We start from the raw sequence: 24589 nt of genomic DNA, 5'->3' as shown, positions 1-24589 counted from the left end.
GTGTGTGTGTGTGTGTGTGTGTATGTGTGTGTGTGTTTTTTACTATCCCACAAGCATAGTAAATCAAGGAACATTCTCCCTCGTGGGGACATTTCCCAGGTCCCCACGAAGACAAACCTATTTTAGGTTTAGGAGTTAGGGTTAGAATTAGGGTTAGGGGTTAAGGATAATGTTTAGGCTTAGGGTTGAAGTTAAGGTTAATTAAGTTTAGGGTTAGGGAAAATAGGATTTTGAATGGAAATACATTTTAGGTCCCCACAAGGATAGTAAAACATACATATTCTGTGTGTGTGTGTGTGTGTGTGTGTGTGTGTGTGTGTGTATGTGTGACTGACCGGTGCCAGCAGGTCTCCTGTGTAGCGTTTGACGGGGGTAGGCTTGCGACGGTAAGTGCCCTCTTGCCCACCGCTCTGCTGCCGCTTCTTGGCATCTTTCTGCCTGATCCGCATCAACTGGACCCGCTTCTGCCTCCTGCTGATGATGACTGAGAGGAGAAAGAGAGAGGGAAAGGGAGGTAGAGAGAGATATGAGAGAGAGCGAGAGAGGGAGAAAGAGAGGGATGTGTTAACTCACTGAGTCATTTCTTAGTAATTCAGCAGAGCACATGAGAAATTCTTAATCACCCAAAATGGAATATAAACCCTGTTTTGTTTAAATGTCATAAGAATGTTCTCTAAAACCATGAAACCCTTGTCGCAGTTAATAGAACATAATAGAACCCATACTCCATATTGAGATATACAGATGCATCATACTCTACCTCTCATTCTTTCCACAGAGATCCTATAAATCAGCTTCTATATGGAATTCTATGATGCTTACCCTCAGTGTGTGAGAAGCCTTCAGCCGTCAGCTTCCACTGTACCAGAACCCCCATAAAGCTGAGTGTCGGCCAGATACCCAGGATCACCCAGCTGTACCAGCAGAGTGGCGGTGGCGGCGAAAGCCTCAGGCACTCGTACACGTGGCTGGCAAGCGCCAGCATCTCCACAAAGTAGTCGGCGCAGACTGTCATGATGGCTGCCCCGAACACGGACGTAGACAATACGGTGAAGAGCTTCTGCCACTGCAGGTTGAGCACGGCGAACAGCATGCCCGTGCCCAGCAGTGCCCCCAGGGGCACCCAGACGGTGGTGGGGGTGTAGAACTGGTGGGTGACCAGAAGGGCGGCGAGGGCGAGCAGCAGGCCCAGAAGGAGGCCTGTCATGAAGAGGCCCACGGAGCGCACCAGCATGGTGACCAGGCCACACAGCAGGCCGATGCCCAGGCCAATACCCGCCGAGGCCTCCACGCTCAGCTGGGTGTCCAGCACCCGCTCCTTGTGGCACAGCAGAAAGATGATGACCGAGCCAAACATCAGGCCCGACAGGAACATGACCGCTTTGAAGCAGCGGTAGCCTGTGAGAGGAAAAGAGAGTGGAGAGAGAATGGTGAGGGAGAGAGAAGGGTAGAGAGGTGAATAGAGGGGGAAGAAAATAAAATAATACTTATGTAGCCCTTTCACAATTAATAAACATGATGTAAAAAAAAAAAAAAAAAAACGGTGCTTCTATGTCAAACATTTTTTAAATATTTCAGTCTTCAGTGATGTATATAAAGTGTAATATTGGGATGCAAACTTAAAATTGAATACACTTCAGCTCTATATCTGACATGGTACAGGTTTCTTCTTTTTTTAAGCCCATTTCTTTTACTAGGCAAGTCAATTAAGAACAAATTCTTATTTTCAATGAAGGCCTACCGGGGAACAGTGGGTTAACTGCCTTGTTCAGGGGCAGAACGACAGATTTTTACCTTATCAGCTTGAGGATTCAAGCCAGCAACCTTTCGGTTACTGGCTCAACGCTCTAATCACTAGGCTACCTGCCACCCCATAACCATGTGTGTGAGGTGTATACTTTTGTTTCAAAGTAGATTTGTTTAAGAATACCAAGAAACACTCTGTGTGACCCTGATTTAGCCCACTGCAGTTAAAGGTTTTAATTCACTTCAATGGGGAAGATTAAACAGCTTGAGGAATCTAACTAACGGTAAGGAAATATGCAGGTGATAAATGAGGGCATTAAGTTAAAGTTAAATTGCTGAGGCTAGGACACAGCAACTACTATCCAACTGTATAAATGACAGAATATCAACTGTAAGCAATGTAATTCCGTATAAATGGCCCTACAATTAAAACTAATAAGAGAGGTGGTGGTGCTGAGGCTAATTGGGGTGGTGATGGGGGATTTGGTGAGAGAAACGACGCCCACCCATAGATTGTGGCGGCTGCTTGGCTGAGGGTGGAGCCCTCTCTCTCTCTGGGTAATGGTTCTCATCTGGGTGTGAGGGATTGCTCAGTGTGATTAACACACACTACACCATCACATTAGTGTGGGAAATGCTATCATTAGGTACCAAATGACCAGATGTCTTTCATTTCTCTCTAATCAGTTACGTAACACTCTGAAAGACAAAATGGGGGGTTTTGCCTTGAGGAATGATGACATGTGGAGGTGATGCATGATCAGCAATAACGTCAGTGTGGGACTGTATTAAAGACTTTACCGAAGCATACAGAACAATAGACACATGATACAGTATATCTGGATAGAAAGTACATGTTCCCTGTATCATGTAGCCCATATCATGTCATTTCCTAGTCTTCCTTGGGGAACATTGACATAAGGTAACCTAGGGACATTTTCTATATAACACATTAACAGACATATGATACGTCTGAATACACATTCCCATGCTCTGTCATTTTGGTTCTGTCCCATATGGCACCCTATTCCCTACACAGTGCACTAGTTTCGATTAGAGTCCTTGGTCAAAAGTTGTGCAATACAGAGGGAATAGTGTGCCATGTGGGATGCAGCCCTTGTTACTGAAGTTTAAGTGTACTCGTTGACGTGACGTTATTGGAGGTATGCCTTGACCCCGTGGTGACCTTACCGAAGAAGCAGTAGATGATGCCGAACAGGCAGCACATGGAGCAGATGACGGCAGGGATGACCTCATACTGCCTCTCGATCTCCAGGCTGCAGGCATCCACCTCGGCCGAGCCCTCTCCCACAGACCCATTAGGGTCTGTCATCCTGGGGCTCCAACAGACCAACCAGACCACCAAGGAGACAAGGAGGAGGAGGAGGTGGGGGTTAAAGGTTGGGACTGGAGGATGAGGAGTGGTGCTGTTATCTGGAGTCCATCAGAACAGCTTGTGTGCCTGTAAAATGAAAGAGATAATTCGGATTAAATCATGCACCCCTTCAAATTAGTGGATTCGGCTATTTCAGCCACACCCGTTGCTGACAGGTGTATAAAATCAAGCACACAGCCACACAATCTCCATAGACAAACATTGGCAGTAGATTGTCCTTACTGAAGAGCTCAGTGACTTTCAACGTGGCACGGTCATAGGATGCCACCTTTCCAACAAGTCAGTTAGTCAGATTTCTGCCCTGATAGAGCTGCCCTGGTCAACTGTAAGTGCTGTTATTGTGAAGTGGAAACATCTAGGAGCAACAACAGCTCAGCTGTGAAGTGGTAGGCCACACAAGCTTACAGAAAAGGACCGCCAAGTGCTGAAGAACGTAGCGCGTAAAAATCTTCTGTCCTCGGTTGCAACACTCACTACCGAGTTCCAAACTGCTTCTGGAAGCAACGTCAGCACAAGAACTGTTTGTCGGGAGCTTCATGAAATGGGTTTCCATGGCCAAGCAGCCACACACAAGCCTAAGATCACCATGATGGAGTGGTGTAAAGCTCGCCGCCATTGGATTCTGGAGCATAGCAATGCGTTCTCTGGAGTAATGAATCACGCTTCACCATCTTGCAATCCGACGGACGAATCTGGGTTTGGTGGATGCCAGGAGAACGCTACCTGTCCCAATGCATAATGCCAACTGTAAAGTTTGGTAGAGGATGAATAATAGTCTGGGATTGTTTTTCATGGTTCGGGCTAGGCCCCTTAGTTCCAGTGAAGGGAAATCTTAACGCTACAGCATACAATGATATTCGAGATGATTCCGTGCTTCCAAATTTGTGGCAACAGTTTGGGGAAAGCCCTTTCCTGTTTCAGAATGACAATGCCCCTGCGCACAAGGTGATGTCCACACAGATATGGTTTGTCAAGATCAGTGCGGAAGAACACCTTTGGGATGAATTGGAACACCGGCTGTGAGCCAGGCCTAATCACCCAACATCAGTGCCCAACCTCACTAATGCTCTTGTGGCTGAATGGAAGCAAGGCCCTGCAGCAGTGTTCCACATCTAGTGGAGGTTGTTATAGCAGCAAAGGGGGGACCAGCTCCATACAAATGGTCATGATTTTGGAATGAGATGTTCGCCAAGCAGGTGTCCACATACTTTTGGTCACGTAGTGTAGATCATCACAGAGCATCACAATGCGTTAAAGTGATCATTACTTTATTGTTAGGACTCTCTGTTAGGACTAGAGAAAGAGAATCGGCAAAGAGAACAGAGCAGACCTCTCAACGTAACTTTGTAAACCTACAAACACTGCCTTAGATGACCTTACACAGGGATTATATAGTGGTTAGTTGCAGCGGGAGTCCATTCATGCTGAATGACTCAAACGTTTAACATGTTGCACGTGGAGCACTCCAGAACCCCCCCTCCTCCTCACCCCCACCACCCCTGCTTCAGACCGCTGTTCTTCCAGGCTTCAGGAGAAGTGTGAAATCTGCCGGCCAACTGTGACTTCTCCCTGGTGGCTATGCATTTGGGGCCTGCCAGACACTCTGCAAGCCTCCCATGATAACACACAGTACTGTATACCACCACACATACACCCCGTTGCCATGACTACGGTCTGGTTGAATCACATAAACATGAACAGCCAAATACTCCAGGGACTTCCTGTAGTACCTTGCTGGGGGGAAAAAATACCAAAAGTACCAACATAAATCCATCAGTACTGACTATCGGCACATCTTATAGAATAGCTTTTTGCAGAGTGCCGGCATTGCTGTGTGTTTGTCTGATCTACTGCATGTAATTATGACAATTCTAATCTACATAGCAGCAGATGTCCAGTGTCCACTCCAGTTTGGCATCTACTTACCATCCAATTTAGCATACACTTGACTCATTTTCTGTGAGCATATTCAGCACTGATATCATATCAGCACCAAATACCCACTCAAGTTTAATGGGGTTGGCGTTGTTTTCTGTTCGCTGCTCTGGCACCCCAATGGTGGAACAAGCTCCCTCACGACGCCAGGACAGCGGAGTCAATCACCACCTTCCGGAGACACCTGAAACCCCACCTCTTTAAGGAATACCTAGGATAGGATAAAGTAATCCTTCTAACCCCCCCTTAAAAGATTTAGATGCACTATTGTAAAGTGGTTGTTCCACTGGATATCATAAGGTGAATGCACCATTTTGTAAGTCGCTCTGGATAAGAGCGTCTGCTAAATGACTTAAATGTAAATGTATGTAAATGTTTTCATTGTTTATCTCCAACTCTCCTAAATTGGGCTTGAGGTGACAGTGTCATACATTTAAACTAGGCTATGTAGTAAAAATGTCTGGGTGAAAGTAAATTACTTCATTAAAGGTGGGGCGACGGACATCGAGTGGTGCTAGTGAGGGGTTAATCAGGCAGCCCAACCCCCCTCTCAAACTGCCTGTTGCGGGGGATTGGGGAGGAGGTGTAGGGTCTCATGGCTCAGGGTGGGCCGCTCTCTCTGGGGCTGCTGCCTGGCCTTCTTTATGATCTCACCCCAGTTCCGATCCGATTACAGCAAACTCACGTTCTCAGGCTCAGCACAAAAAACAGTCACGCAGCTGGCTGCCTGCTCTCCTCATCTGCTCTCTCTCTCTTCTCAGTCTCCCCCCTCTTTCCCCTCATCTGTCTTCTGTGTCACCATCTCCCTCCCTCCATTCTCCCAAATGTTCCTTCTACTTTTAAACCCCTCCTCCCATCTCCCTCTGTCTCTGAGACACATGGCTATACATTATGACCTGGCCATGACTTGACATGGAAAGAATGAGGTCCCAGCTCTCTTGTCCCTTCTCTTTTTCCAGAGCTGGAGGGAGAGTTCTTGCTGCATTCACGTGTCTGCCCCTCTGTCTCTGCCAGATAGTCCTATCTGTTCTGTCTCACTTGTTTTCTAAAGGCCAGAGGAAAAGGAAAGACAAATGATCTGGCCAGCTGAGAGTTCCACAGTCCCACTGGTCTGCGGCACTCCTGAAAGGGCGTGGACAGTATTATGAATGCTTTAGAGTGAGACAGAAATATGATACAGAGAATATGTTCAGCAAATAATGTGCTGTGCAGTATCGCCCATATTGGGAAGCATGAGGGCATTTCACCTTGAGGCTTTTATGGACTTCTCTTCATCATGTTCAGTTATGGCAATACGTATAGATTTCATGGCATTACCTTAAACCTGCCCTAGTCCAGGTTTAAATGCTATACCATGAAATGGCACTATTACAATGTCAAATATAAAGCCGAAACAAACATCCACTGACTGTGCACAAGTCAAAAGATGGAAATCTTTCATAGTTTGCAAAATTTCTATCTCCATATCTGATTATAGTCCAAAAAGGTCAAAACACCCTCAGAGTGGGATCACGGCCAGGGACCAGCCATTATTGACTGCAACCCTGGAGCAATTAGGGTTAAGTGCTTTGCTCAAGGGCAGATTGACAGATGATTCACCTAGTCGGGTCGTGGATTCAAACTTGCAACCTTTTGGTTACTGGCCCAACGCTCTAATCACTAGACTCCACTCAACTCAAATCAAACATGTGGAAAGCTGTTCTCAGCTGGACCAAAACAAGGAGTACAGTAGGAGACGGTTTTAAACGCAAGGGGAGACTGAGATAACTGGTCACAAAAGTGATTGTTGTGGGTAATCAATCAAGACAAACGACTTGTGCATCCGACCATACACACACTCACACACACAAATTCCCTCACACGTTCGTATTCACACACACACCAACTCTTTCCCACGTCCGTGTGTCTGTCCCTGTGTGAGTCACAATGGTGGCCAGTGTGAGAGGCCTGGAGTCCTTGCCTCTCAGGGATAATGGAGCCATTATGGGGCGGCACAAAGGCTCCGAGACCCCAGCCGTGACCTCTACAGGCACACACAGCAAAGCATGCTGGGAGAGAGGGGCAGACAACATAGAGATGGAGGCAACCAAGGGAAAGGAGGCGGTGTGTGTGTGTACGTGTGTGTGTACCTGTGTGTGTACGTGTGTGTGTTTTCCATTGAGCATGTGGGTGGTTGAAGGGAGTAGATGGGGTCTAGCTGGTAACTGTCCAGACTGCTGATATTGTCACCCATTCTCACAAAATAAGGAGGAAGTGACGTGGCTCCATGTCTAGTCTTGGAGCTCTTGGGGGCCAAGGCGCAGAAGTAGAAGTTGAGAAATACTCTCTTCGATACATTTTGATGAAGTACATATTGAATGACCTCATTAGAATATAACATTTCTCGGCATTGTCATGACAACTTTAAACTTTAAATTTCTACTTGTAAAACATAAGATCTAGCATCACTTGTATATTTTGTACTTAAAATAAAAACAAAAAATCTATTATTTACATTGCATTCAGTCGCATAAGATGCCACCTATTCTAGTTATTGTATTGCTGCTATACAACTCATCTACTCTGCTGATCTCTAGCACTGCATCTCAGTGCTAGAGACGTCACTATAGACCCTGGTTTGATTCCAGGCTGTATCACAACCGGCCGTGATTTGGAGTCCCATAGGGCAGCGCACAATTGGCTCAGCATCGTTAGGGGTTGGCCGGGTTAGGCCGTCATTGTAAATAAGAATTTGTTCTTAACTGACTTGCTGCTAGTGCTGTATGAGTACAGAGATAAACAAAAAGCAAATGTTTTAGCGGTAAGCCTCACAGTCACACTTATAGATGACTGAGCATGTTGGTATGAAATAACCTTGGAACAAATTACTTTAGAATGTTGTCTGACAAACACCAGGGAGGGAGGGACGGAGGGTGGGACGGAGGGAGGGTGGGACGGGGTTAGCTCAAGCCACAACAGCTGAGAGACAGACAAGACCATGCCCGGGTTCCCCACATAGCTAATTGGGTGTGTTTAATTACCCACTGAGGGGTTTGCTGGGGTGTGAGAAAGGTCGGGGATTCCAAGGTGCTCTGGCTTTAAGGCAGGGGAACAGCTGAGAATTCAACATTAGAGCCCAGCTGTTTGGAGGCACAGGTTGGCACAGGGGGGGTATGTGTGACTGTGCCATGGTCTCCCCCTGACTGGGCATGATGCCCGTGGGTCTACAGCTACCCCCCTTTACAGCTGCAGCTATAAACGTAATCCTCCATGACCACTAATGCCAAAAACCGTGCCCACCGTGTCCTGCCCAAAGACTGGAGAACAGTCTGGACATGATGGGAGCAACACACTTCATGGCATCCATCTTGTACCAACTGTGGTTGCCGTAGAGAAACATGCATGGATTCATAAATACTTGTTAACATGGTTGGAATATTGTCCTGACCATGGCTGCCCCCTAAAGCAAACCATAAGAACAAATAACATAGATAAATGCATATGTTTTCCAGACTAGGTTATTGGGTTTCCTGACCCTCCACCCACAAGGCCGGAAACTTTAACCTCAAACCTCTGACCCCTAACCCCACTTCCCCCTCTGCTCTCTCATTGGCAGGAAGCTGTAGCCCAGAAGAGGAAGTGGAGATCAGTGGCAGGGCTGTTTTGGAGGTGACCCTTCCCTGAGGGCAGGAAGCAGAGCAGGAAGAGCAGAGTTGGATTTGGAGGCTGGAGCGTCAACACCAACACTGCTTATCTGACTAGTTAAATCTAGTTTCAAGTTTCAAAGTTTATTCGCCGTAAAACAGTACAGTGAAATGATTACCTTGAGAGCTCTTTCCCAACAATGCAGTGATAATAATAATATAGAAGATAATTATAGAAAATAGAATAAAACATTACAATTAAAATAAAAACCACACAAGAACTACGATGTGAGTTAAAGAAACAGGAGAATGCAAGTATATACAGGTCAGTACCAGTACCTTATTCAATGTGCAGGGTTACTGGAGTGGTTGTATATACAGGTCAGTACCAGTACCTTATTCAATGTGCAGGGTTACTGGAGTGGTTGTATATACAGGTCAGTACCAGTACCTTATTCAATGTGCAGGGGTACTGGAGTGGTTGTATATACAGGTCAGTACCAGTACCTTATTCAATGTGTAGGGTTACTGGAGTGGTTGTATATACAGGTCAGTACCAGTACCTTATTCAATGTGCAGGGTTACTGGAGTGGTTGTATATACAGGTCAGTACCAGTACCTTATTCAATGTGTAGGGTTACTGGAGTGGTTGTATATACAGGTCAGTACCAGTACCTTATTCAATGTGTAGGGGTACTGGAGTGGTTGTATATACAGGTCAGTACCAGTACCTTATTCAATGTGCAGGGTTACTGGAGTGGTTGTATATACAGGTCAGTACCAGTACCTTATTCAATGTGTAGGGTTACTGGAGTGGTTGTATATACAGGTCAGTACCAGTACCTTATTCAATGTGTAGGGTTACTGGAGTGGTTGTATATACAGGTCAGTACCAGTACCTTATTCAATGTGTAGGGGTACTGGAGTGGTTGTATATCAGTACCAGTACCTTATTCAATGTGTAGGGTTACTGGAGTGGTTGTATATACAGGTCAGTACCAGTACCTTATTCAATGTGTAGGGTTACTGGAGTGGTTGTATATACAGGTCAGTACCAGTACCTTATCCAATGTGCAGGGTTACTGGAGTGGTTGTATATCAGTACCAGTACCTTATTCAATGTGCAGGGTTACTGGAGTGGTTGTATATCAGTACCAGTACCTTATTCAATGTGTAGGGTTACTGGAGTGGTTGTATATACAGGTCAGTACCAGTACCTTATTCAATGTGCAGGGTTACTGGAGTGGTTGTATATACAGGTCAGTACCAGTACCTTATTCAATGTGCAGGGTTACTGGAGTGGTTGTATATACAGGTCAGTACCAGTACCTTATTCAATGTGTAGGGGTACTGGAGTGGTTGTATATACAGGTCAGTACCAGTACCTTAGTCAATGTGTAGGGTTACTGGAGTGGCTGTATATACAGGTCAGTACCAGTACCTTATTCAATGTGTAGAGGTACTGGAGTGGTTGTATATACAGGTCAGTACCAGTACCTTATTCAATGTGTAGGGGTACTGGAGTGGTTGTATATACAGGTCAGTACCAGTACCTTATTCAATGTGTAGGGGTACTGGAGTGGTTGTATATACAGGTCAGTACCAGTACCTTATTCAATGTGTAGGGGTACTGGAGTGGTTGTATATACAGGTCAGTACCAGTACCTTATTCAATGTGTAGGGGTACTGGAGTGGTTGTATATCAGTACCAGTACCTTATTCAATGTGTAGGGGTACTGGAGTGGTTGTATATACAGGTCAGTACCAGTACCTTATTCAATGTGCAGGGTTACTGGAGTGGTTGTATATACAGGTCAGTACCAGTACCTTATCCAATGTGCAGGGTTACTGGAGTGGTTGTATATCAGTACCAGTACCTTATTCAATGTGTAGGGGTACTGGAGTGGTTGTATATACAGGTCAGTACCAGTACCTTATTCAATGTGCAGGGGTACTGGAGTGGTTGTATATACAGGTCAGTACCAGTACCTTATTCAATGTGTAGGGTTACTGGAGTGGTTGTATATACAGGTCAGTACCAGTACCTTAATCAATGTGCAGGGTTACTGGAGTGGTTGTATATACAGGTCAGTACCAGTACCTTATTCAATGTGCAGGGTTACTGGAGTGGTTGTATATACAGGTCAGTACCAGTACCTTATTCAATGTGTAGGGGTACTGGAGTGGTTGTATATACAGGTCAGTACCAGTACCTTAGTCAATGTGTAGGGTTACTGGAGTGGTTGTATATACAGGTCAGTACCAGTACCTTATTCAATGTGTAGGGTTACTGGAGCGGTTGTATATACAGGTCAGTACCAGTACCTTATTCAATGTGTAGGGTTACTGGAGTGGTTGTATATACAGGTCAGTACCAGTACCTTATTCAATGTGTAGGGGTACTGGAGTGGTTGTATATACAGGTCAGTACCAGTACCTTATTCAATGTGTAGGGGTACTGGAGTGGTTGTATATACAGGTCAGTACCAGTACCTTATTCAATGTGTAGGGGTACTGGAGTGGTTGTATATCAGTACCAGTACCTTATTCAATGTGTAGGGGTACTGGAGTGGTTGTATATACAGGTCAGTACCAGTACCTTATTCAATGTGCAGGGTTACTGGAGTGGTTGTATATACAGGTCAGTACCAGTACCTTATTCAATGTGTAGGGGTACTGGAGTGGTTGTATATCAGTACCAGTACCTTATTCAATGTGTAGGGGTACTGGAGTGGTTGTATATACAGGTCAGTACCAGTACCTTATTCAATGTGTAGGGGTACTGGAGTGGTTGTATATACAGGTCAGTACCAGTACCTTATTCAATGTGTAGGGTTACTGGAGTGGTTGTATATACAGGTCAGTACCAGTACCTTAATCAATGTGCAGGGTTACTGGAGTGGTTGTATATACAGGTCAGTACCAGTACCGTATTCAATGTGTAGGGTTACTGGAGTGGTTGTATATACAGGTCAGTACCAGTACCTTATTCAATGTGTAAGGTTACTGGAGTGGTTGTATATACAGGTCAGTACCAGTACCTTATTCAATGTGTAGGGGTACTGGAGTGGTTGTATATACAGGTCAGTACCAGTACCTTATTCAATGTGTAGGGTTACTGGAGTGGTTGAGGAGGGTTTATACATAAAAGGTGACTGATAGTAGGGCCAAAGATATCCACTGTCAAGACTTTTAAATGTACAATGTTTTGACTGAAGCACACTTATTTTAGTCTTACCTCAATTTGTTTCTAATTTATGGGCAAATCCCGATGTATACAGTATCTAGATTTTTTTCTCTAAATAAATTTGGTTGTACAATTAAAGGTCAAATTCACTGTATTTCAAACAGTCAGCAATAATCTCATGAATTCAGGGCTTGTGAAATTATACCTAGGCCACAACCAATAATCCCTGATCTGGCTTTCAAGTACGTCTATGAAATGTCCTTTTTGTTACAAATGTAACCAGACCCACGCACAATGCACATCCACTAATACTGACTAACTTCTGGTAGCAGACACTATAGATAAATAACAGGTCTCATAAACAATCCCTCAAACAAAAGCCCCCTGCTAGTGAGTAGCCAGCTAATCTTTATATTTCACCCTTCTGTGTGTCTCCAACTGTTTGAACAGCATGCCTGTCCACCTTTTTCAGATGCTGAAATCAAGTGGCCTACCTTATTTCTCAGAAGGAGAACAAGTTGACAATTACTTAGATAATTGTGTTTTATGCTTATTGCACATGTATAAAACACAGACTAGAAAGCTAGCATAGCAGTCTGTGGCTAAAATGCTGCTAGCGCTAGGTGACAAACTGAGCATTCATTTTCCAGAATCAATGTTCATGGATACTCCTGTTTTAGAAGTCTGCTCTGCGTGTAATTTGAGAAGTTGAGACATAAAAAGGGTATAGTTAGAAAGGGCATCTTCTCCTCTGTTACAGTAAAATAATGTCTTTCAGTGTCCATATGACCGCTTGTCAGAGAGGAAGAAGTGATCTCTCATCTTTGTTGTTGGCAGGGCGAGGGGCTTGGTGATGTGTGTGTGTGTGTGTGTGTGTGTGTGTGTGTGTGTGTGTGTGTGTGTGTGTGTGTGTGTGTAAATGGGAAGGTGCAGTCACAGCAGAAGGGGCGAAGGAGACGAGCCCAAATAGACATGAGAACAAGCGGACATAAACGCTCTTTTACTTATATAATATATATATATATAAAAATAAAAATCTTACCATAAAGGCATTTGGAATACTCCTCTAAAATATGAATTAATTAATTAATTTGATAAATCGCCCAGCCAAAAGTGACTAGTAGCAGGAATATATAAAAACTTATGATACACTAACAAAAAAGGGTTCCAAACGGGTTCTTCGGCTGTCCCCATAAGATAACTATTTTGGGTTCGACGTATAACTCTCTGTGGAACGGGTTCTTCGGCTGTCCCCATAAGATAACTATTTTGGGTTCGACGTATAACTCTCTGTGGAACGGGTTCTTCGGCTGTCCCCATAAGATAACTATTTTGGGTTCGACGTATAACTCTCTGTGGAACGGGTTCTGACTGGAACCAAAATGGGTTCTTCAAAGGCTTCTACTACAGGGATAGCCCGAAGAACCCTTTTAGGTTCTAGATAGCACCTTTTTCACTCTATAATATACTAATGGTAATACTGTATATACAGGAGTAATTGTGACCAGTAGCAGGATAAATAATGTTATTGGCAATCAATAATCAATGGGCAGCAGCGTAATGGAGAAATAAATGTAATCAATAATCACTTAAGCAGCAGCGTAGGTTGTGTCTGAGTGGGTAAAGACCTGTGGATGGACATAAAGTCAAGTGTGGATAGTCTGTGGGAGAGGGAGAGCAGTAGTTGTTAGCCACGGCCAGCAGATAGAAGCTGGTTAGAAACGTAGATCCAATAGGTTATAGGGTATAGCTCCAATAGGATCACAGCATAACAGACTCACATAGTAGTTCTGCGATAGTGTTTTGAATGCCTTGGCTATTACAACACGTCGACCATGGGTTCAGCTGCATTTGTCGGTTCTCTAAACAATTGAAATAAAAACACTCCACATGTTCAAAATGATCTCAGAACTGATGATAATGATTGTGTTTATATGGGCCTTTCATCCATGGATCCAGATGCACTCACTCATGCTCTAATGTCTGAGACACACTTTGATATCAACATTCACAGCCTAGTGGCAGAAACAATGAGAGAATGTTCTCTGGCTCGCAACTTGAACACAACTTGTGTACAAACAAAGTCCCCTCCTTTTTTTTTTTATGTGGTCAAATAGGTAAAATACGCTCGCTGGGTAGATGAACAAATCCTCCTGAGTTTGAATAACCCCTCTCGCTGACCTGTCCGAACCTTTACTTTCATGTTGAAACATGGTCACTAATTATTTTTAATTAAATCAATTCCACTAATGAAAGACATGTTGATCCATGATGCACCAAGACCTCTTCCATTTTGTTCTCATAAAGTCAAATTGCCGCACAAAATAGACCTCGTCGTGGCTAAATTGATCTTGTCGTTCTTGAGGAATGCTTGAGGCAGTCCTGACAAGTGGAACAGCTGTTTTGAGCAGAGAATGAAAACATGAAAATCCCGCTTTTTAATCAGGCTGTTCCATTTGGGAGCTCATTTGACAGGAAATGGAGGGACAAAACTCGTTCATCATTCCATCTCCAAAACAAGGAGAAAATGAGATGCACTCCACATGAGATCTGACAGTGTTTGACAGTGGTCTACTGGGAGACAACCACAGACAGCGTCGCTTTTATCTCTTATAAGGCAAAGAATGGATACTATGTTGTATTGAGGAGGAATATAAATACCAAAGTTACAAGTTATTAAGTGAATTTTCACCCCCCCCAGAAATGTATCATGAGATGACCCCTACGGTAAAGCACAGATCTATGATAACCTTTACTCATCCACGCTGACTAAGGAAGGAAATGATTCATCTGAACATGAAACGAGAATGGAATGAATGACCTACTAGTCCTAAGGACCTCCTTTCACATCCTCGCATTGACTTTTTTTCCTGAAGTTGGTGATAAAGCGAGAGCTCGCCATCGTTCTCTCTCTCAGACTGTCTCTGTCTCTCTTCTCCCTAAATCTCTGACCAGTGCCTCTCAAACAACACTTTGTTCCTCAAGAGTAAATGAGGCAGAGGGGGGCCTTGCAGTGATTTTGGCACCGTGGCACCCCTTCCTACATGCCTCCAGCCTTCATTCAGCCAGGCTTGGCCGAGAGCAGAGAGCTCTCCCCATGAATGTCCCCACTGTTTTCTGGACCCTATAGTGCTCGCCAAAGAGAGAGAGAGAGCGAGAGCACGAGAGAGCGAGAGAATGTAGGCTGTAAACCCTTCAGAAAGTAGTAATTACAGAGTGAGAATGTATAGAAAGTCATTTGAGGGGCAGTAAGTTTACAACAAGGCCTAACACTGACATGCACTCTAAGACCATACACACTGACCTTTCAAACATGTGCAGATGTTCCAAAATAACAAACCTCTGTAAAGTCATGATAAAAGATCATACATCACTATCCAACACCCCAAACCATTTGGTATTAGGATCCCCATTAGCTGTCGCGAAAGCAGCAGCTATTCTTCCTGGGGTCCACACAAAAACATAAAACATGACCTAATACAGAACATGAATAAACAAGAACAGAACTACATCAATTAGAAAGTATCTACTTTTCAACTTCTATGTAACATATACATTTCTTCACTTCCAGACAAGCCAGTACCTGTGAAAACTGTCTCTGATGGTGTACACATCTTTTATACTACGTCTGAATGAGTTTCCAGGAAACCCACTGTTTAACACATGGTCTAACACAGTCTAACATACTGTATAGCCCTTTAAATATTCAAATAGTTTAACAGTCTCAGAGAGAGTTCCTATTTTCCATCAAGCCCGTCCACTCCACGCTTGCCTTTGAGAAAAGCCCAGACAATGAAGGCCTTTCAACTCTGATCTTAGAGAGCTCCTGATAAAATAGGGGGAAAGCGTACAGTAAGAGGAGTAACAGAGAAACAATGAGAGGCCTTTTCGAGAGGCAGAGTCACGTGTGTATGATACACGCGGACACACAAGAAGACACACCCCTACTTCCACGCACGTTCCAACACAACTCTCACTAACACCCAGACAGACTTGCAGATTCAAGGCGCAGGCGCACGCACACGCGCACACACACGCACACACAAAATATGCATCAACAGACCCACACATCACACACCCACACACTCACGCAAATATACAAACTCCAATCCACATATTCTAATTATCCCCACCCATGCGCATCAAGAATTCCATGTTTATACAAACTGGGAAGCCTTTTTCCACAGACTGGCAATGTGAATGTAGAGCAGAGCCAGATATTCCCTCCATCTCCATTATAATTCCAATCAGTTGTTAAATAGCCTACAAGTGAAATAGGCTATAATAACAATATCTGATTATTTGGATAGTAAATGTAGTGTACTTATCATTAAAGTAAAAGGGTGATGTGGGGTCTTTGTGAGAGCAAACATCCAACATAACAATTAGGTCTCCACGTCACACAGTTTACACAGCAACGAGACTAGAAAGGATTTAGACATAATGATATAGAGAGTCATTACAAGGCCAGATTAGGTGGAGTACGAGGGAGTCACTATGAACACAAAAACCATTGAGTGGATGCCTAGCAACAGCAAGTGGAAAATATTCACCTAAATGTTGAGGTCAGTCAGGTTCCAATGTTTTTACAAAAACATTTTTTCACCCCTTTTTCATGGTAGTTACAGTCTTGTCTCATCGCTGCAACTCCCGTACGGATTCGGGAGAGGCAAAGGTCGAGAGCCGTTCGTCCTCCGAAACACAACCCAACCAAGCCACACTGCTTCTTGACACAATGCCCAACTAACCCGGAAGTCAGCCGTACCAATGCATCGGAGGTACACCTGGCGACCGTGTCAGCGCACACTGCACCCGGCCAGCCACAGGAGTCGCTAGTGCACGATGGGACAAGAACATCCCTACCGGCCAAACCCTCCCTTAACCCAGACGACACTGGGCCAATTGTGTGTTGCCCCATGGGTCTCCAGGTCGCAGCCAGCTGTGACAGAGCCTGGACTCGAACCCAGAATCTCTAGTGGGACAGCCTTAGACCACTGCGCCACTCGGGAGGCACAGGTTTGAATGTTAAATTGTAATAGCTCATCTCAAATATTGCATATATCTCTTTAACTGTCAAGTGTCTGGACAAGTCCACAATATTCTGCTGAGGTAATGTTCAAATCTAACAGCACTGTAAATGTTAGCCTGCTTGTTAAGCTACTATCTGTAAGTAACAGTTGAATGGTCCTTGTATAAATGTATCTGAGTTGAGAGTTTAATCAAAATGATACTGAGTTGCAACTCCTTTTGCCCTCAGAACTGCCTCAATTTGTTGGGGCATGGACTCTACATGGAGTCGAAAGCGTTCCACAGGGATGCTGGCCCATTCTGACTCCAATACCACCCACAGTTGTGTCAAATTGACTGGATGTCCTTTGGGTGGTGGACCATTCTTGATACACATGGGAAAATATTGAGCATGAAAAACCCAGCAGCGTTGCAGTTCTTGACACACTCAAACCAGTGTGCCTGGCACATACAACCATACCCCGCTCAAAGGCACTTAAATATTTTGTCTTGCCCATTCACCCTCTGAATGGCACTCATACACAATCCATATCTCAATTGTCTCAAGGCTTAAAAATCCTTCTTTAACCTGTTTCCTCCCCTTCATCTACACTGATTGAAGTGGATTTGATAGGCAACATCAATAAGGATCATAGCTTTCACCTTGATTCACCTGGACAGTCTATCTCATGAAAAGAGCAGGAGTTCCTTATATTTGGTACACTCAGTGTACATATTACTTGCGGTAACAGCTAGACTTTATCTACTGTAGCGTGGAGTTGGAGTGATGGGCCTTGAAGTGTTCACTATCCCACAAAGCGTCTCTGTATCTCTGGTCTCTGCCACTTACAGCAGCGCAGAACTGCTCTTCTATTCCACCCAACGTCTGTTTGTCTGGTGCTAGGGTATAATTGTACCTCCTTATGGTCTCTCCCGTCCTAAAATATCTCCCATAACCCCTCCTTCGTGTACACTACAAAGTTTCTCTGGCATCCTCTTAGCCAAAAGAAAACAACATCACCCAATACTTTGAGTCTATGAATGGGTGTGAGTGGAACTCCAAGACTCCAAAAACCAGTGCTACCCCTCTTTTAGGTAGTCGGCTCGGTTAATGAGACAACAGGTCTCTTCCAAACCCAAATACTTCTCCACCGCCCCTCCTAGGCTAACGCTACAGGACAAGACTCTGTCCATCTCCCGGCCTAACCCACAACAAGCATCTCCTCCTGCCAACAGGGTTCAACATAGCCTCTATTTCCAGGCTTTCTTAACTGTAGAGGCTCATTTGTGGGAGATCCTAGTGTGGTCAGTGTAGAAATACACTCTGCCAGTGCAGAACCAACACAGTCCAGTACAGTAGAGTATAGGCTACTCCAGGGCAGTATATTGCCTAAACCAGGCTTTGGCTTGCCTTGGCTGGGGAGGCAGGTAGCCTAGTGGTTAGAGCATTGGACTAGTAACCGGAAGGTTGCAAGATCGAATCAATGAGCTGACAAGGTAAAAATCTGTCGTTCTGCCCCTGAACAAGGCACTGTTCCTAGGCCGTCATTGAAAATAAGAATTTGTTCTTAACTGACTTGCCTAGTTAAATGAAGGTAAAATAAAAAATTGCCTTGGCTTGTAGAGCAATGCCTCACAACCATGGGATATGACAAAAATCAGGACTGTAACTCATTCAGTATTTGAAGACTATGTTGTATTAGACGACTATGCTGCTGCTAAAATTATTTTTGATTAGGACAAACAAAATTCATAATTTGACCATATTTTTAGGAAGAGGTCATCATTTCATGGACTCTTCGAAGGAAGAAAAAAAACATGAAAAAAGTGGGGCAAGTTAGGTCCAAAAAAACAATTTTCACCAACTCAAATGAATTTATAGAGGTTTCATGATGCTTGTATCTAAACCAAAGTAAATCATTTAAAGATTGTTCTATACATCTGTTGGGGTCTCGATAAGCTTCAATATGAGGTCCTTAACCTAGCATGAAAAGGCATCCTTGTAGCTGTGTGGGCTAATATAGTCAAAATGGTTGCCTTGGGGTAAGTTGAGCCAATGGTTGAGCCAACGGCAAGTTGAGCAAATTGAAGTGTTTTCTTCCCAGGCATAATGCAAGGCATTATCGCTGGAATATGAGGTAACAACAAGGCCTGGGCCTATGTTAAAGGTGTTTTAAAAAGTACTAAGTGTTTGTTAGGTTTTTAAGCCTGTGTTAAAAGATGCTTAAAATTATTAAAAGACAAAAAAGCAATTGTGATTTTGTTGAATTGTGTTTGGGAAATAAAGATACACATGGTTTTAAAAAAGGTAGCGGTAATATTTCATTCAGTAAAGAAATGTGTAGGTGGCTTAACTTACCCCATTCCCGGAGTGAGTTGTGCCAAGAGACGAGCTATGTTTTCAAAACTGTTACGTTCACATGAATTGTGATTATTTCCAGGGATACACAACATCCTGAAATATATGTAGATATCTTTGTTAGAAAGAATACTGGTAACACTTTATTTGGATAGTCCATCTGTAGATACTCTACAGACTATCAGTAACATTTCAACTATCTACTAACCCTAAACCTAGCCCTAACCTGACCCTAAACTTAACCCTTACCCTAGCCTTATTCTAAAACTAACCATAACCTTAGCAAGCAGTTGCTTATCAACAGAGAGTTTGTTGATAGTATGACCATCTACAGATAGACAACCCGGACTCTCCAAATAAAGTGTGACCAGAACACTATATTTCCATTGATTACTATATTGATGACTATATATTTCCATTGATGCTGAATGTAAAAAATTGCTTAAAATACCCCACTCTCCCCTACTGTGACTGGGAGTCAACACTTCATATAGAGTGTGATAACATACAAGAACACTGCAGCCTCGACTGCTAGCTTAAATACTGTATCACTGAAGCTTTTCTCTATCAGAACTCAAGCCGATAAAGTAGCTGAAATCCACATTACAGTACTACTGTGTCCCCTCTCTGAATTGCAAGGGGTTAAAGTGAAAGGAGCGAGCGGAGGGGTTAAACCAGGAATTAAGGGTAATCCCAGACACTTCTGAGGTACTGAGGTAGAACAGCAGGAGACAGAGACGTGTGGCCAGCCAGAGTAGGAATGCTAATCTGGGTTTTATTCAAGGGTTCAGAGGATGGAGACATGGATCAAGTCATTGCCCAGTGACAGGATATTACTGTACTATGAAGGCCTGCGCTTTCAAACAGAGCTAGCCTTGTTTTTCTAAGCTCTTGTCCAGTGACCTAGCTACTTGAAGGTCTGTGACACAAAGAAACTAGACAGTGAGACGGATTGAGGAGTAGAGAGTGTTGGGATTCTTGAGACACGGTTTAGAATGTTACTTGGCATTATAATCAATTAAATGCATCTGGTGATAAACATTATCATGTGAGAGACTGCCCTTGTCTGCATATTCAAGGACGTCTGCTCTGTGCAGTCATTACTTCCAGTTTTACCGTAACCAATTTTACAATGCGGATATAGATACAAAACACTGGGGTATCCAGACCCAGAACACGTCTATGAAGAGAGGTCCCTGTACATGATAAGAAACAAAAAGTTAGAGGATCTATCAATCACAGCCCTGAAATAGCCAGATGCTGAGAACAAACAGGCTTGTCAGACCATGGAAAGTTCAACTTCAACAAACTTTCAGTTCTACATTATCTCAAAACTGCCAACTCGGCAGGTCCTCCCGAGTGAAGCAGTGGTCTAAGGCACTGCATCACGGTGCTTGAGATGTCACTACAGACCCGGGTTCTATCCCACAGCCGGCCGTGACCAGGAGACCCATGAGCCGGCGCACAATTGGCCCAGCGTTGTCATGGTTAGGGGAGGGACGCGGACTTTGGTCGCCAGCTGGACGGTGTTTCCTCCGACACATTGGTGCGGCTGGCTTCCGGGTTAAGCGAGCATTGTGTCAAGAAGCAGTGCGGCTTGGCAGGGTCATGTTTCTGAGGACGCATGACCCTCGACCTTCGCCTCTCCCGCATCCGTAGGGGAGTTGCAGCGATAAGACAACTACCAATTGGATATTCTGGTGAAAAAGGGGTAAAAGTACAAAATACATATATATAAAAAACTGCCAACCATACATACATACATAAAGGGCCAGGATATCCAACAGCGTTACAGATCAACAGGACAGGGAGTGTGCCTCGGATGCTGCACTCTCCAACCCCCTCCCTGATGGTATACCACTTTCCCAGGCTTTGCAACAGCAGTCTTATTTAAACACGACCTCTCCCCACCCCCTCACCTCTCCTCACTCCTCCTACAGATGAAGAGACGCTAAGCTAACGTTGAGACCTTTCAACTCTCTGACGGTTCATGTAGTTGGCCGGAACAAACGAGCCTCGGCAGGGTTGACCTCTGCTACCACAGCTGATGGTCTATAATGGGGGTGTGGAGTGGACAGTCAGTAAAGACAGTAGAGTAGAGGACTTTTTTACTTCACATGGACACCACCAGTAGAAGAGTTTCCACAATAAGGCCTGACTGACCAGTGACTATGATGAATAACATAGCCTTCACTGAGTCAGGGCTACAATAAGGCCAGACAAGTTTGTCTCTCCTCTTACCTCTCCTTTCCAATCTGACCCTGTTTCAACCCTGGTCCTTAAGCAGGGCTGACGCCATGCAGGTTGAAAATATTGTCAACCTGTTCACCCTGGGATAAAAATGCCAGTGTGAAAATGGCTATTGGAGAAAACCATGGATGGATTTCCAGTCGCTATACATCTCACCTATGTACTCTCAAATCAGTGGTGGTGAGTGAAAGTAGACAATCAGGAAATTAAAGTAGTTCAGAACATCTTGGTCTTCTTTCTAGCCAGACAGAATTAGGACATCCCTGGTGGCTGAGGCTGAGACGGGCCCCTCCTGAGGTCAAGCCCTAGGCTGCTGGTTGGGGGACCCAGAGAGTGATGAGTGCTTCAGCGCTAATTAAAAGGTAAGAGTGGAAAAACAGCTCATCCACAGAACACTACAGGCCTTCAAGGACTAGGAGTTAAGTAACACACCCCAACATTTACCGTCTGCTCTTTCCTCCTCTCTTTGATCTGCCTCTCTCTCTTTCTCTCTCCAGAGCTGGGAAGGGCCCCATCTCTGCATTTTCCCAGAGTGGTTGAGGCAAAGCCATCTGGCCCTAGCTAGTCGACTGGCTTTTTTTTTAGGGGGGGGCTAGCTGGGGGATGTGGGAGAGAGCATTGAGGGGGGTGTAACTAGAGACGCTGTGTGACTCCTCTGCCACCGAGGGACCCCCCCCAAAAAAGCAAGGTGTAACTATAGCTAACAAGGAGAAAATACATAACAATGCTTATCTGGTCAATAAGATCAGGAATGCACATCTGATCATGATAACAGTTGGTTAAGATAACAAGCAATCAATTTCAGGCTTTTCTCCATACAAAGGCTAACTGCCCAAGTTGTTTACATTGTTATCTTCTGTCTGATAGCCCAATAGGTTCTACTGAAATTATCTTGAGACAGAGCCCAGACATAAATTTACTGGAGAGTGACATCAAAAGGATATGATAAATTACTGAATGAATAAAACAAAAATGCAAGTTTAGCCTATACTTACTCTATAGAATTAATTATTAAAATCATGTTGTTACCTTATTAAGAAGGGTGTATAGTCACTAAAACAAGTTTATACGCATCCCCCAGCAGACTTCTTCAAACAGCAGGGAAAATATCCAATGTAACAGAAGGAGCTCTTCTACAGGAACTACACTTACATTTCACAGTAGGATTCTGTTACATTGGATCTTTCTCCTGCTGTTTGAAGGAGCCTAAAGTTAATATATTGACTTGTCTGCGGTGGAAGAATAATGGGCTGTAATTTCCAATAATTTATTTATGCTGTACAAAATAACACTTACCGACTGCGAACGGTTATGTGGGTCTGTTTCCGTGAGAATTGTCAGGCATAAACACAACGGAAAACAACAGAACATCGAAGCAGCAGTGGAAAAACAGGTTCCTATGCACATACAGTGAGCACAAAAAAAAAGTCCCACTTCACTGTTTTTACAACAAAAGTCGGCTATTCAAAAGGAATCAGCCACGTTCTCGTCTTCTTCGAAAACTGTGTCCAAAATTAAATCGGTCGGGCGTTATTTACACTCTCAACGGATGAGCTTGCGTGAACTTGAGCTCTTGGTTGATCATGTTTATTCATAAATTCCATGGCATTGTATTAACAATCTGTTTGTCAGTTGGCGAGCTAGTCACGTCTGTAAAAAGTTAGCTACAGCGAGCCAAATGTCTCTCCCTTTACCCCTTTTCCTTTACACACCTCCTCTTTCCCCCTCTCTGACGTGACGTGGACTGTATATCGATACCCAAGGGGATCTAGTTCTCTCGAGCTCTAATCTACTTTATTTTAAAATAGTATTTTTCTCCACGAGAGAGTGGCTCTCTCCCCCCTCCAACGGCCAACGCCAACAGACCATCTGGAATTGCCTGTTGCATTCAAATGTGGGACTCGAAGGGGGAAGTGGAGGCAGGCTAGGCTTAGATGGGATTGAGTTTGTCTTCTACAATAATAACAATAATTATAAAGAATAGATTATAGAAAATATAGAAACGATTATAGATAGGCTATAATATATAATAAATGTGTAATAATTTACAGTAGACCTACTGCACTGTGTGTGTGTGTGTGTGTGTGTGTGTGTGTGTGTGTGTAAGAGGGACGTTTTCAATAGAGCCGATTTTCTAATAGGGTGATTTGAACACAAACAATGTAAGCGACAAGACAATAAATTAGGAACAGGCAGGGGATCCTGCTTGCACATGTGGGGATGGGGGGAGATATTGGCAAAATACCCCACCTCCCAACCATCAAAAATAAACAGATAATTTAACACTTTTCATGACAAACCTCAACCCTGTTCCAAACTATACCACCACCACCACCCTCCTACTACACCTGGCCATAGCAGCCTTATCACCAGTACCTTTATTACATTGAGAACTCTAACCCTTAACCCCTTTCTCATGACCTGGGGTTGATCTGTCTGAAAACCAACTGATTAGAAATCAGTCACCCCACTGAAACAAAGCCTTACAACTTTTGCTTTCCAAAATGTCCTCTGATTCTATATATTTATCTTGTTTTTAGGGGAGCAGTGTTCAAGGACACAATATAATTTAAACTGAATTGTCTTTATACACAACCAATTTTAAGACAAATATAAGTAAACCTAGAACATCGCATTTCCTTGAGTCATTTCTACATTTTCCTAAATAAAACATCAAACTCAAGAGGACATCTGCACACAATGACGTACCGTATTGTTCAAGAAGCTGAAGTACAGTATCATTCTGTGATCAGTATTTGATTGCAGTGTAGGTGTTGTCATTGTAATATTAAACCCTCATCTCTCTGTTCTGCAATGTTTATAAAGGTCTGTGGCTGGATTTACTTCACCTGGGTTTGACTTGAAGCTATGTCATTCTGCATTCTTCTCTCTCAGCGCGGTACAGTCCTGGGGTTCCAGTGCCATTACAGACAGGCAGCATGGCCAGACGTAGAGTCTATGGTGGGTCGATACGTTGGAGCAGTAGGTTGGTGTTCTGTACTGTAGCCTACACACATGGCACACATATGGGTACACAAGAAGGGGGATTTGATGCTCATATTTACAAGACATTCTGTTTGACTGGA

The 24589-nt window shown here is 44.0% G+C and overlaps 1 protein-coding gene across 3 annotated transcripts in view; it reads right to left on the bottom strand.

The window, feature by feature from the left end:
* Positions 1 to 24589, bottom strand: part of LOC106565442 (transmembrane protein 198) — a 26949-nt gene extending 2360 nt beyond the window's left edge. Inside the window, exons 1-5 of one of the 3 annotated variants that reach the window (XM_045691604.1) lie at positions 22800 to 23373; positions 19254 to 19349; positions 2938 to 3208; positions 823 to 1398; positions 336 to 484 (exon numbers count right to left, since the gene is read on the bottom strand). In XM_045691604.1, coding sequence (XP_045547560.1) covers positions 336 to 484; positions 823 to 1398; positions 2938 to 3079 — 867 coding nt within the window. In that variant the 5' untranslated portion in view covers positions 3080 to 3208; positions 19254 to 19349; positions 22800 to 23373. Of the gene's footprint in view, positions 1 to 335; positions 485 to 822; positions 1399 to 2937; positions 3209 to 19253; positions 19350 to 22799; positions 23374 to 24352 lie in introns of those variants that run through there. The other 2 variants (XM_014132586.2, XM_014132584.2) reach the window with 2 other exon arrangements.

The sequence above is a fragment of the Salmo salar genome, chromosome ssa12 (assembly GCF_905237065.1).
Source record: "Salmo salar chromosome ssa12, Ssal_v3.1, whole genome shotgun sequence".
NCBI lineage: Eukaryota > Metazoa > Chordata > Actinopteri > Salmoniformes > Salmonidae > Salmo > Salmo salar.
This window is presented reverse-complemented; position numbering and strand designations above follow the sequence as displayed.